This window comes from Ptychodera flava, chromosome 8, assembly GCF_041260155.1.
Source record: "Ptychodera flava strain L36383 chromosome 8, AS_Pfla_20210202, whole genome shotgun sequence".
NCBI classification, from domain to species: Eukaryota; Metazoa; Hemichordata; class Enteropneusta; family Ptychoderidae; genus Ptychodera; species Ptychodera flava.
The window spans coordinates 31,781,991-31,795,432 of NC_091935.1; the positions used below are offsets into that span (position 1 = coordinate 31,781,991).

The 13,442-nt window shown below is 36.9% G+C and overlaps 1 protein-coding gene across 2 annotated transcripts; it reads right to left on the reverse strand.

Moving 5' to 3' along the window:
- Nucleotides 1–1,045: 1,045 nt before the first annotated feature.
- LOC139139072 (cytochrome P450 4F2-like) lies at nucleotides 1,046–10,710 on the reverse strand. Of its 2 annotated transcripts, none has more exons than XM_070707807.1 (9): nucleotides 10,210–10,710; nucleotides 8,890–9,031; nucleotides 7,979–8,151; nucleotides 6,696–6,817; nucleotides 5,730–5,943; nucleotides 5,037–5,233; nucleotides 4,531–4,664; nucleotides 4,245–4,392; nucleotides 1,046–3,626 (listed from the first exon to the last, which is right to left on the reverse strand). In XM_070707807.1, the coding sequence occupies exons 1-9, from the start codon at nucleotides 10,453–10,455 to the stop codon at nucleotides 3,458–3,460; spliced, it is 1,545 nt and encodes a 514-aa protein (XP_070563908.1). In that variant the 5' UTR covers nucleotides 10,456–10,710; the 3' UTR covers nucleotides 1,046–3,457. The 2 variants fall into 2 exon arrangements, with proteins under 2 accessions (XP_070563908.1, XP_070563907.1); XM_070707806.1 differs by having other exon boundaries at nucleotides 5,679–5,943; nucleotides 10,210–10,658.
- Between the last annotated feature and the right edge of the window lie 2,732 nt (nucleotides 10,711–13,442).

Sequence of the window (13,442 nt, forward strand, 5' to 3'; positions counted from 1 at the left end):
TGATTAATTATGCAAATGAGCAAAAAGTATGCAAGCCACACCAACAAAAACTATTCAGTTCATGCCTTTTGTAAACTGAATCTATGTACCAGATTTAATTCTGATCAGATACACCGTTTTTTAGATATTGGGCCCACACAGACAGACACAAAGACACACAGACATCGCTGCGACATTACTGAGCTCAGGTGTGTGAACACGTGAGCTAAAAATGACTGAAGCCATTGTTTTGGGTTTTTGGGATTACGCCATTTGTAACCTGTTGTCTTTTTATGAACATGTTTTGTGTTTTTCCTGTTCCTTTTTCGTATTTTAATGTATATATTTTACACTTTTGTTACATCTCGACACTGTGGAGAGCCTTAGGCTCAACAGTCTATCGAGTTTAAATGAAGTCTAATAATAATAAATAAATTACGAGAATTCGCGTCGGATATTCAACGATACATTAGTTATAACATCGCCGTCACTCTCCATGAAATATATTGAATACATATCGGAACTCCGAAGGGTGGACGTGTGTTAATGACAAATTATGCCATGTTTGTTTGTTTTCTTTGAAAACAATAAACCCACATTTTATAAAACGCTTTGTGTTAAGTTGAAAAAACTGTCAATAAATTGAAAGTCTATTAGAGTGTATTTTGCAGACTAGACTACACTAAAGTACACTGCAGTGCACTTCACTACATTCCCATACACTGCACTACGCCTCGCTACACTTCACTACACGCAACGCACAACACTAAACTCACTACACTCAATTTCTCTGCACTACACAATCAAAATCACAGCTGCAGAGTATGATGATCTTTCGAATCATCTCTTACGAAAATACTTTGATTTTGCCGCCCACAAACCTCATCCAGTCAGTTTGACAATAAAAGTGAAGGGAAAAAAGTGAAAATCAGTGTTATGAGACATGTTTCAAAAGATAAAAAATTTAGTATGATGGCGGAACTGTCCAGGAAATGCTCTTCATGCACGAAAGTACATTACTTTTGACTGCCTCTGACCAACATTACATTAACAACAAACACGTTGATTTTTATTTGTAGAGTTGTTATTTATTAAAGATATAATGACACCTGTTCCAATTTTGCCACAGTTACGATGGAAAGAGAAAAATCTAACCAATCACAGATTTTAAGCGGGTGGCCGCTGTTTAAAAACAGCGCCCTCACATGGGTATTTTGAATACCAAGGAACGCCCTTTTGACCATATATGGGCATATTTATTTATTTATTTATTTATTCGAAATCCTTACGGGATCAAGTCCCATTTACAGGTTCCTCAAAAGCTCAAAAGAAAACGGTTAAAAAACACTGAACAAGACAGCACCAAACAGAAAGTATTTACAAAACTAAAATCAAGTGTAGGACACACACAGACAAAGAACAAAGCAAACAACTCAACAAGAACAGCCATTAAAAAATAACTTGTCTAATGTCAGACATAAATGAGTCATTAAAAATATCAATATTATGATTGTTACTGAACAATTCATTAAAATTACTTATACATCTATTAAGAGGAGAAAATTTAAAAACATTGATACGGCTATGAGGTGGTCTGAACGTGGGACAGGTGCGCAAAAGTTTGCCAGGTGCATTAAAGCATAGCTTTGATAAAACATCTGGTAAATTATAAACTCCAGTTGCACACTTGTGTAAAAACATCATATCAAGATAACAGCGACGTTTCTCCAAAGTTGGTAAGTTGAACAAGGTACAGAGAGCTTCATACTGGTCAGCATGATATGAAATATGTGTTTTGAAACACAAGTATTTTATTAATTTACGTTGAACATTTTCAAGTAATTCCATATCTGATTTTTGCCAAGGGTTCCAGACAACAGAACCATACTCGAGACAGCTCCTTACAAGAGAACTATAAAGAGATTTAAAAGTTTGAACCTGAGTAAAATTTTGAGAGTTTCGTTTTATAAAACCCAGCATTCTAAAAGATTTATTTACAGTAAAAGAAATATGATCTGAAAAACTTAAGTTTGAGGTTAAAATAACTCCCAAATCTTTAACTTTTTGCTGCCTATTAAGAATGATATCTAAAATACAATAGTCAAAATGAATTAAAGTCCTCTTGTTGGTAAAAGAGATCACAGAACACTTTTTGACATTTAAATCGAGTTTCCAAGATCGACACCAGAAGGCTACTCTATCAACATCTTCTTGAAGTTTTAAACAATCTGAAATAGTTTTAATAGGTCTAAAGATTTTAGCATCGTCTGCATATAAGAGACATTGTGAATCTATACAAACACCTGGTAAATCATTGACATAAATACGAATAACAGTGGACCAAGTAGTGACCCCTGGGTACACCCGATGACCACATTTAGATCGCAAGTGACTGTATGACTATAAGTATACTTTTTACACTACCATGACTTGCAGAGGTAACTGATTAATGGATGATTGTTCACCTGTTTCGACACCTTTACTAGCTTGATGATAAGTAGGCAGACATAACCAATTTACATATCGCAATGCCGGACAAAATGTGCTTGTTTTAAAATATGCGAATCCATTGTGCGATTTAAAGGAAACGACTCATGCCTTTACATAGTTTGGAAACGTCTTGAACTAATTGTGACAGTTACTGTGTGTTGCAGTTTAGTCAGATCTTGCATCGATGAATATTCGTTAAATTTGAAATTAAATATGAGAACATAGATTTACGAAGAAAGGAGAAGGGAACGGACGTGACAGTATTGAAGTTCCTCTTGAGCTTACTTTGTGCAACAATATACCTTAAAACATTATATGAAGAAATGTGGTTTTATTACTGGTAACTTCAAAAATAAACAGCGAAGGAACAGACACGAAGCAAAACATACCTACATCTGACTTCACCTCAATGAGTGAAAAGAAAGCCAATAGGTCTATTTATCTGATCAGTGCCCATCATAGTAAGACTTTGAAATTCCTTCGAATATCTCTAACTTAGCTTATACCAGGCTTCTCTTAACAGTATGCAGGAAAGAAAACGATTTCTTAGTCACTTAGGTTCTACTTGTTAATTATCCACTATGTTACGCATTTGCTTCATAATTTTGAGGAAAATTCAAATAATAATTTAAGTAATTCAAATAATAAATGCTAATACAGTGCTAATGAGATCTGGGTAGTCTGTCCACTGTTGGGCTAAAATATGTCGTTTACTAGATACCGATCGCACATTCCCTCATAATAATCTTCAACTGAATAAATCAATCTAGGAGATAAATGATGTTTGTGCTTTGGCTCCAGTTTACCATACAATGATGTTCGACTTTACTGAACTGTAATTCTCTCCTTGCAGACAGTTCGCAAGTGCATGTAAACAAGAAAGACGTGGATAATGAATATATCTTCAATGTGATTATTTTCAACTATGAACGAGAGGTAAATGCAGCTTATGAATAGGAGAAAATTTGTTATTTTACAGACTTTTTATTCATTTGCGTTTCTTCACGTGTAGATGCAAACCGTCCACAGTTTGGAGGACTAAGCCCAAAAACGGTTTGACAGGTTTTTGATCATCAAGCGAAAATTCAAAGTGGTAGAGCAGCACGGAGAGAACCATCTTCATCTCGCTCATGGCAAAATTCTGGCCGATGCAGTTCCTGTTGGGAAAAAGTGGAATCTATGATAGAGAAGAGTATACAACAGAGCAAAACATCAAGGTTGCCTTGTACGCAAACTGAGAAGAACATAACAACAGACGAGTTTTTTTTTGAAAAAACAAACAAACAAAACAAGATAATAGTGCGTAAAATGCATTTTAGGCCTGTTTGGAACATTATTTATTAAAAAGATTCCTTTACGTAATTGTGGATTTGACATGTATCATTTTTTCTGTTTTAGCCACGGTGTCTATGAAGTGACAACGAGAATGAATTTTCAAACACTTTGACGAAATATTTTATCCGGCATCTATCTTGTCTCATGAGCTGAGGTTCTAGGCGATGCAAAATTCTCGACCTTTTTCAAAAAGTTTCAACCTTCACCGAAGAGTGATTTCTTCTAGCAGTCTTAAGATTCCCAGTCACATATTACCATTAAATCATCAACACTCAGACACAAGTCATTGGGATTTCTTCATGCAATTTACTACTTTCTATCCCTCCTGTCTGTATTCCTTCCATGTAAAGGCGACTCCCAGACCCTTTCATGGCAATCACCAGATAATGTGTTCAAAAACAGTAAGTTGCATGTAGTTCTTGCCTGCAGAATCAACCCACCTTGGACCCGCAGAGAAAGGCACAAAAGCGTACGGTGACTTGTTCTCTAGAGCGTCTTGGTGAAATCTTAATGGGTCGTACACCTCTGGGTCGTCCCAAACGTGGATATTTCGGTGCAAAGCGTATATGTTCAGTGAGATCTGCATGCCTGTAGACATAGAAACACAGGAACAAATAACATTACAGAGTTTATACACTGAGAAAAAACTTTATCGGAACTGACCATTTAATGAACTGTATGTTTCCTAACAACATTTATAAATGTATTGCGTTTGTGGATACGTACCAATTGGAAATACTCTTCCATCCGGCAACTCGACTGGTTTTGTTAGTTCCCGAGCTATCATCGGTACCGCGGGTGTAACACGGAGACTTTCTTTTATGCACATCGTTAAGTAAGGAAAGCTTTTCAGATCATCCCTGGTGCAGGGTGGATAGACAAGAAGATGAAGATTAGTCAAGTAATTATAACAAAGGATTGCTTGAATCGACCGTATAGCCTTACATACAGAATGCCCTATCGAACACATAAACATATTGTAGCCGGAATCTGACATTACCTCTCCATTGTGGTACCTGATCATTACACGATGAGATTTGAATAAATCGTTAAACAAAAGGGGAATTTTCAATGACATTAAACTATTCTTGAGACGAACAATGTTATATGTTGTTACACGTCAAAAGAAAATTGGCATGAAACAATATGTCTTGGCCAGTCGAGGACCATAACAAGAAAGCTGCCCCTAAATATAGGATTCGTAACCTAATGTCACCCAAGTATGGACAAACCATTCGATATGAACGCTCCCTTTATTGAGAAAGAACTCGTCTATCTCTTGCTGACACTTCCTCTGATGTTCTGGGTGTTTAGCCAGGTTGTATAGACACCATGATATGCCGCTAGCCGTGGTGTCGTGTCCTGCGAACATGAATGTGTCTACTTCATCCTGGATTTCCTCATCCGTCAGACCCTTGCCGTCTTCATCCTGCCATTCATTAGAGAAGTTAACAGGCTGTCAAGGCTGATATTCGGCAACACCGGATATATCAAGCTTCTTGCTAATCCATTGTAAATTTGCTTCGGTATATGAGCCGAATATTGATATTACGACCAAGTAGCTATTTTTTCCCATGGTCAGTCTTCAAACTTTTTGTTTTTTACAAAAATCATGCATTCATTATTCTTTTCCTGATGATCCATTCGTTTTTATCATACAGCGATATATAGATAAAACTGTGTAATTTTGTGAAGAGTTACAATAAGCATAGGCCTAATTAATGTCGTATAACCTTTGGGCGTTGTGCCAAAGAAATCTCGATATGTGTATTCATTGTGAGATCTTGTAAAAACAAAACTAAGGATGTTGTCAAAAGAATAATTTTGAAGTCGTGCAATAATATTCAAGTTCTATGGTACATGTACGTTCTCACCTTAGCAGAAAGTAGGATGTCCAAAAAATCAATATATCTTCTGTCGTTCACCTTGCCTTTTGCCTTCTCCACTTGGAGGGCCACCTTCCTCTCCTGGATTACGTTTCGGGAATAATTATGCAAGTGGTCTACTGACTTTCGAAAGTATCTACCATCTGACGTGAAGTTGTTGTATAGAAAATCATTGTAATGCAGAACGTTGAAGAATCTCTTGGATACAAGCGCTGAAACTTCATAAACTGATGTCACATATGGATTGAATTCTCTGGATGAAAAATAATTAACGAATATATATATATATATATATATATATATATATATATATATATATATATATATATATATATATATATATATATATATATATATATATATATATATATATATATATATAGGCGTGGAACTTATCGTGATTAATCGACAGACGTTTCATGCGCTTGGCAATCGTCAGGAGTGATGTTGGCGGCCGGCTCGTCGCTACTCATATATAGGGTCACGTGTATATGCAAAAGAGGCGGTTGTCTTGGGCGTTCAAGTGTTAATGAGAAGGAATTTGCTTCTGTGTCTACATTTCGAAAGAAATTCTGTATGTTTGTTTAGCAGTGTTGATTTGTCTGAGTGGATAATATGAAATTTCTCTGTGGTGCAGACGTTACAGCGTTTTGTCATGGTTGAGTAAGGCTGCTCTCTGTCAATGATAGACCATTGTTGTACTGTGTGTTGCTGTCCTTGAAATTGAGGCATTCGTCTGATGATCGCCACAGAGGACACATGTAGCGTGAAACTCTGAATAACGCCTAAGTCCTGTTCTCAACTTGTTATCAATTTTTACCGTATATATACATATATATATATATATATATATATATATATATATATATATATATATATATATATATATATATATATATATATATATATATATGTATATATTATATATATATAATATATATATATATATATATATATATATATATATATATATATATATATTTATTATGAGTTACAGATATTTACGGTTTTGTCTGGCACTGGCTATCCAAGCTGAATATACACTTCATCAATGAATGTAACGTCATCAATCTGATCTGCTGAGATATTTCTATTGAACCTTGGTCGCAGAGACCGGACCATTTAGTCTGAAATGAAGTATATGAAGAGTTTGTCAATTATTGCACATCTGATGCAAGTTGAAAAAGAACAAAATGCTGTACGAAGAGTTTTAGTAACTTTAATCTGTTTAATATATGCATGATGGTTTCTTACATACAATCTCTTCATTCGATTTTTGGGCTGATAATATATAATTCAAACTGTACCAAACCTTTTTAATTTGACGTTGTTTTCCATTTTGGTTGAATGAAGGGGCGCTGCACCCAACACAGCGTATTTTGCTCAAAATAACGCTTCCACAAATATTCATTGACTTTTAATTAATTTGTTAATCAAAGATTAAAATATTGGCTTGGTTCACCTGTTAGGTATGTCAAGCAGTCGTAAGTTGCGCGATATGAAATGTTAATTTTTGCATTTGTATGCACATCACCCTATTTACTTGCTTCTCTTTCCTCCCAATTTCAAGAATTTAACTCCTTTCTTGCTTTGTCAAATTTTCTGAAATTTTCCTTATGTTCCTATAACGCTATATAATAAAATGGCTATTTTGTTTGGTAAAAAGTTCTTACATCTTTAATAAGAGGCATTTTAACTTTGCAAATTGTGTTTTTAATCACTTTTTGCCTGCCAGTCTTTCAACCCATGTCATGTTAGAAAAAGGACAGATTATGGAAAATAAAAAAGTTGTTTATGCCCTCATATACTCTTGTTGCAAGTAAAATATTATATTTCAGAAAATGGTGTCGAGTTTTTGACTAAAATTTATTTTATCATAACTACTATAATTGAAATTTTTGACCTTTAATATAAAGACCGTCATCCTTCGAGTAAGTTATTGTTACCATACTCAACTTTAGATTCTCTGCTTTTTGAAATTATATAGTATGAGGGGGTTTCTTTGTCATCTTTGATGAGAAATATTCCATTGAAAAAAAAACTGTGTTAATAAACATGCAGCTCCGCATTAATCAGATTGATGTGAATGCAGTTTTAACCCTTTCACCACCATGGTTTGTCCCAAATCCATTGTTTTCTATGGTAAAGTTAGACCTGTACACAGGGAACTGGGGGTGAAAGGGTTAAATCTTGTACACACAACTGTTGAAAAGAGAATGACACTGTTCCCTGTAATTGCGTCTTTCCTATCTGTACTTTCAAGCAGCAGCATTTTTTTCATTACTTACCACTAAAATATTTACGCTGTCGATGAATATCTTGGCATAGGGTTTTAAAATTTGAAAGTGGAAGCCTGGTGTGAGCAGCTTCCGGTTTCTCTTCCACTTGGCTCCTTTACTGATCAACAGACCGTCGCCAAACCAGGGTGTAACGAATGCATATGCCCACTCATCTTTAGGCTCTGTGAAATAATAGTATAGAAATAATGGGCGACGCGCTGACCATTAACGTTTATTTGTGGGCAAGGGCGAGAGGAAAGCCAAAATTTAACGTTAATTTGGCTTTCCTCGAGCCCGCGCCCACAAATAAACGTTAATGGTCAGAGCGGAGTCTGTTATTTCTATTATATTATCAGCGAACCCAAGAAAACCGTCAAAATTTCCGAAAATTTCAGGAGCGAACGACAACTGGGCCCAAGAAACTGAGCATTACGCGACGCACTGTCACGCGCGCTGAAAAAAATTGGCAAATCCGGAGATGTTTTCAGAAAAAAATATCTCAACTTGACCTACAAGTGCTACATTTTATTTTGTGATTGATTAAGATTTACGTTTGAGCTGTAAGTTACGATACTTTGAGTTGTTAATCTTATTATTCATATTCACGGGCATGTAAACAAACCATTACTGTGTATTTGTGGTCAGTCACGTGGTTCAGCTCGACCAATCAAAATGCGACGGGCAGGGCACGGTAATATACACATTAATATGACAACAAATGTCAAAAGTAATATATTATTTTTACCATGAAGGTGTGCAAGTGCCTATGCACGTGCATAGCTATGAATGGATGCATGTGAATCTGTGTACGTACGTACGTACGTATTTATGTATGAATGTATGTATGTATGTAGGTAGGTATGCTCCGCAAAAACTAAAAATATAATGTCAACACACTTGTTAATTTCTCCTTTAATTACCTGAAGTCGATGTAATTGCCTTGATAGTGTCAGGATGAGTGCATTCAAATCCTCCTCGGAACGGACCATACCAGACGGGATACCCATATTTGTATTTGTTTGCCCAATCTACACTGACATCTAAGTATGTGGTCGGGTCTACCTGGAATGTACACGGTGAGAAATACGCTATGGTTAGGTGAAACTCGAAGGCAAACAGAAATTCCTGAAATTTGTGACCCTTGTACTTAAATAAGTCCAAAGATATTTGTATCGGTGTCAAATAACATGGCCCCCTTCTATGCCTCACACACAATTATTGTACCGGTAAGACCTCTTTGGAATAATAAGGATATAAAATTCGGTAAAGTACCAATTTGAATAATATACAATTACCCGCTAATCGTGTAAATAAGATCTATCGATTGGATATTTTACATGGTGTAAGGTTAAGATTTAATTTGACGCATTATAGGTGACAGAATTTGTCTGTGGGATTCAATTTTGCTGTTTTTACAGATAAATGAAATTCGCTGAATCAAATACAAATGAATTTGTTCATAACTGATATAATTGAATTTAAATCTAAGTGAAAAATGTATTGAACGCCTAAAAAGCAATGAAATTAAAACCCGGTGAGAGTTATATCAATGTTCACTCCTGTTATGACTAGGACTTTTGAGTAGGTTGCTTACCTTTCGACTCGGGTTGGGGAAAAGGATGATATCGTATTGATTGACTTTCCAGTTGCAGCCTATTACATAACATTGTAATATTTACATTGTAAATATCACAGCTATCTGACAAAGGACAACTACAGACATAGCTTGGGGGTCACAGTCAGTAGAAGCGACACGCGGTCAGACGTTTGGACAGTCTCTGAAATTTTTACACAATTCGCTTCTGGTCTACCGCTTTTGGGAGCTCATTTTCAAGCTCTTGGAGTAAACGAAGTTTTTACCATCTCAGTTCCGTGAAAATAAATAATTATTTTAGACCATGGAGTTCACATAGGGATTGCGGCCATTTTGAATTGTAAATATCAGTACACATATTGTTATGTATTTGTTTCCCCAGTACCAAAATTTGTACAGTATCCCCTGATTTGTATTCTCATCAGGAGAATAGTTGAACGTCCCATAAATCTTGTTTCTGACTACGTGGTAAAATGGCTGCCATGGAACTCCTATCACGAAGAGTTTGTGCGCCCTTGCACATTGCAAATATGGTGCTAACAATTTTCGACATTTCCAACCGGTTTGATGCTTGCTAAGGTGTGAAGGTTACAGATTGCTTTCCTCAAATACCATGCCCAAGTTTGCATGAATTTTCACAACTTACAAAATTTAGATGGCCGAATAGCCAGTGTTTAGGCTCTCCAGGAAAGCAGCTGAACGCCTTCTCCAGCTGGCGTCTCATCGCCATATTCTTCAGTAATACAGTCACCACCTTAACGACGAAAACGGTGACGGCGAATGCTAGAATTGCCTGTGTCGCAGTGGTTGCTGCCATTACAGCTGTTAGGAAGAAGAACAAGTGCCTCAGTGTTTCAACGACGCCGTTTATCAGCGAACCTAGGGCAGACATTTTCTCTTCACGTTGATCGTGCCGTGCCACTTTGAGCCATACAAGTCAAGTGCAACAAAAAACAATGTGCCGTCATATGTAAAGTACAGTTCTACATAAAGGAGGCAAAGGTTAATCCTACACAACATTAAGAGGGCAAAGGTTACCCCTACTCATGATCACAGCGTAAGTTAGACATTGATCCCTACATACCTGAGTGAGGGACAGTCGCGTTAGTCACAGTATAGCACAGACTCCTCTGAAGCAAACGGGATTCGCTTTCATCATCATCACCACAATCTCAAGGGACTATAATTTACATGAAAAGTGTCAATTTTCATAATTCAGTCATGGAATATACTATTATTAGTATAATTATTTATTTCTTAAAAGCGCACTATTTTACGTCTCAGTGCTCCGAAAAAAAGTAAAATTATAAATAACAAGGCACTATTGCTGAAGGCAATGAGTACTTGGGCCGTGATAGAGTAATTTGAGGACAATATATACTACTATTCAAATATGGTCTTGAATTTCCTCCTGTCAATGAGGCATTTGATTAACTGGTTATTAAACGAAGCAATGGCATGACAACGGCAAAATATGTCTAGCAACTTTTGTGGAGTTTGAGGCAGGGGTTCTTTATTTATAGCGGGAATTGCTTAAACTCCTTAAATATTCAAATTACAGCAAATTTCTTTTGTTCTCGATGGTAGATGTCTAATATTTAGATTTCTACCCTATAGTTATCCCTATATACCAAAAATCGGACATCCAGCTCTATTGGCTTGCTCAGAATTAGATATGCGCATAATTAATGAGGTACAATATGTGGTGTCATAAGGTGTCCCATCATACCATTTATGAAGGGTGTAGCACTTGTGGTTACTGAGTTGTGGACAAATATATATATTTGAGGTCAAAGGTCATCGAGGTCACGTGACATTTTGTCAAAATAATTGTATTGCTAAGTTATTCCTATATACCAAAAATCAGACCTCCAGCTCTATTGGCGCGCTCAAAATTATATATGCGCATAATTAATGAGGTACAATATGTGGTGTCATAAGGTGTCTTATCATACCAAATATGAAGGATGTAGCACTTGTGGTTACTGAGTTGTGGACAAATATATATATTTGAGGTCAAAGGTCATCGAGGTCACGTGACATTTTGTCAAAATAATTGTATTGCTAAGTTATCCTTATATACCAAAAATCAGACCTCCAGCTCTATTGGCGCGCTCAAAATTATATATGCGCATAATTAATGAGGTACAATATGTGGTGTCATAAGGTGTCCCATCATACCAAATATGAAGGATGTAGCACTTGTGGTTACTGAGTTGTGGACAAATATATATATTTGAGGTCAAAGGTCATTGAGGTCACGTCACATTTTGTCATAATAATTGTATTGCTAAGTTATTCCTATATACCAAAAATCAGACCTCTAGTTCTATTGGCTCGCTCAAAATAAGATATGCACATAATTAATGAGGTACAATATATGGTGTCATAAGGTGTCCTTTCATACCAAATATGAAGGGTGTAGCACTTGTGGTTACTGAGTTGTGGACAAATATGTATATTTGAGGTCAAAGGTCATTGAGGTCACGTGAAGTTTTGTCAAACAAATTATATTGTTAACTTATCCCTATATACTAGTACCAGAAATCAGACCTCTTGCTCTATTGGCTCGCTCATAATTATATATGCACATAATTAATGGGGTACAATATCTGGCGTCATAAGGTGTCCCATCATTCCAAATATGAAAGGTTTAGCACTTGTGGTTACTGAGTTATGGACAATAATGTACATTTCAGGTCAAAGGTCACCAAGGTCACATGATATTTTGTCAAAATGTCTGAGATATCTGCGTGAACCGATGGACTCACTGATGGACTCACGGACGGATATGAGCCAATCTATAAGCCCCCTGGACTTTATCCGTGGGGACAAAAAAACTGTGTCACTGCATCCTTTAGGCAATATGAATACAATGAGAAACTAAATTTTTATTTTTCTTGGCATCATACATGCGAGTCTATGGAGAACTGCCTTATACATGGGAGTCTATGGAGGTGTAAACTAAAAAGTCCTCTAACACGGCCAAATTTGATAGCATTGTGAAACAAATCGACGTGCATCTGTATGGGGTTGGGTACTAGGCGTGAACGGACGGACGGACGGACGGACATGACCAAACCTATAAGTCCCCTCGGACTTCGTCCATGGTGATTAAAAACAACGCAACAGTTATTACAGCTACACCGGCGGTAGGTTCATATCCAGAGCCCCGTACGGTCTGCCGCCGTCGCTTGAAAACAATCTCATGCACCCGGCCATATGGGCAGCTGGCCGGATGCATGACTTCCCGGAGAAGGCGAGCTGTCACGTTCAAGCTCAGGATTATTTGTCGATCAAATTTCAATAAATTTACCTTACCTAGATGAAATTTTGTCTATAGGCTGAAATTTCGCCGAAGTTTGACAAAATTACATCGATTTTTCAGGTTCATATGCGACATTTTTTAGTTTTGAGTGCAGACAGAAATAAGTTTTGAGGCAACATGGCTGCGACCCCATGTTGACCCCTAGCCCTGCGTACGATGCTATGTGCTACAGCTAACACACAGCATCGTACGCAGGGCCAGCGAGAGAGTTGCCGACATCGACGGTTATTTACGAGAAGTGAATAAAAGACTGTCATTTTTGGAAGCGATCGAGTAGCTGAGGTAGGCTGGGATACGACTTGGGCCCAAGAACGCTGAATTTCGGCAGTAATTTGGCTTTTTACGTCAAGTCCCAAAATGGATTTGAAGTCACCGACCCAACGTACGGGTCTTTGCAGGGCTGTGGTGAGCGGGGCGGTTAGCTGTAGCGGAACACACAGCATCGTACGCAGGGCTAGTTGACCCCCAAGTGAAAATGTGTTCGCGATCAAATCTTCCTATATTTTTTCAGAATTTTCAACAAAATCATTGCTTCTTACATCTTTTGTAAA

Coding starts and splice junctions, on each gene's coding strand:
- LOC139139072 (XM_070707806.1), bottom strand. CDS start 10,455: ATGTCTGCCCTAGGTTCGCTGATAAACGGCGTCGTTGAAACACTGAGG. Junction 4,665..5,036: donor GGGAGCGTTCATATCGAATG/GTTTGTCCATAC, acceptor ACCCTGCACCAG/GGATGATCTGAAAAGCTTTC. Junction 3,627..4,244: donor CCTTTCTCTGCGGGTCCAAG/GTGGGTTGATTC, acceptor TTTTCCCAACAG/GAACTGCATCGGCCAGAATT.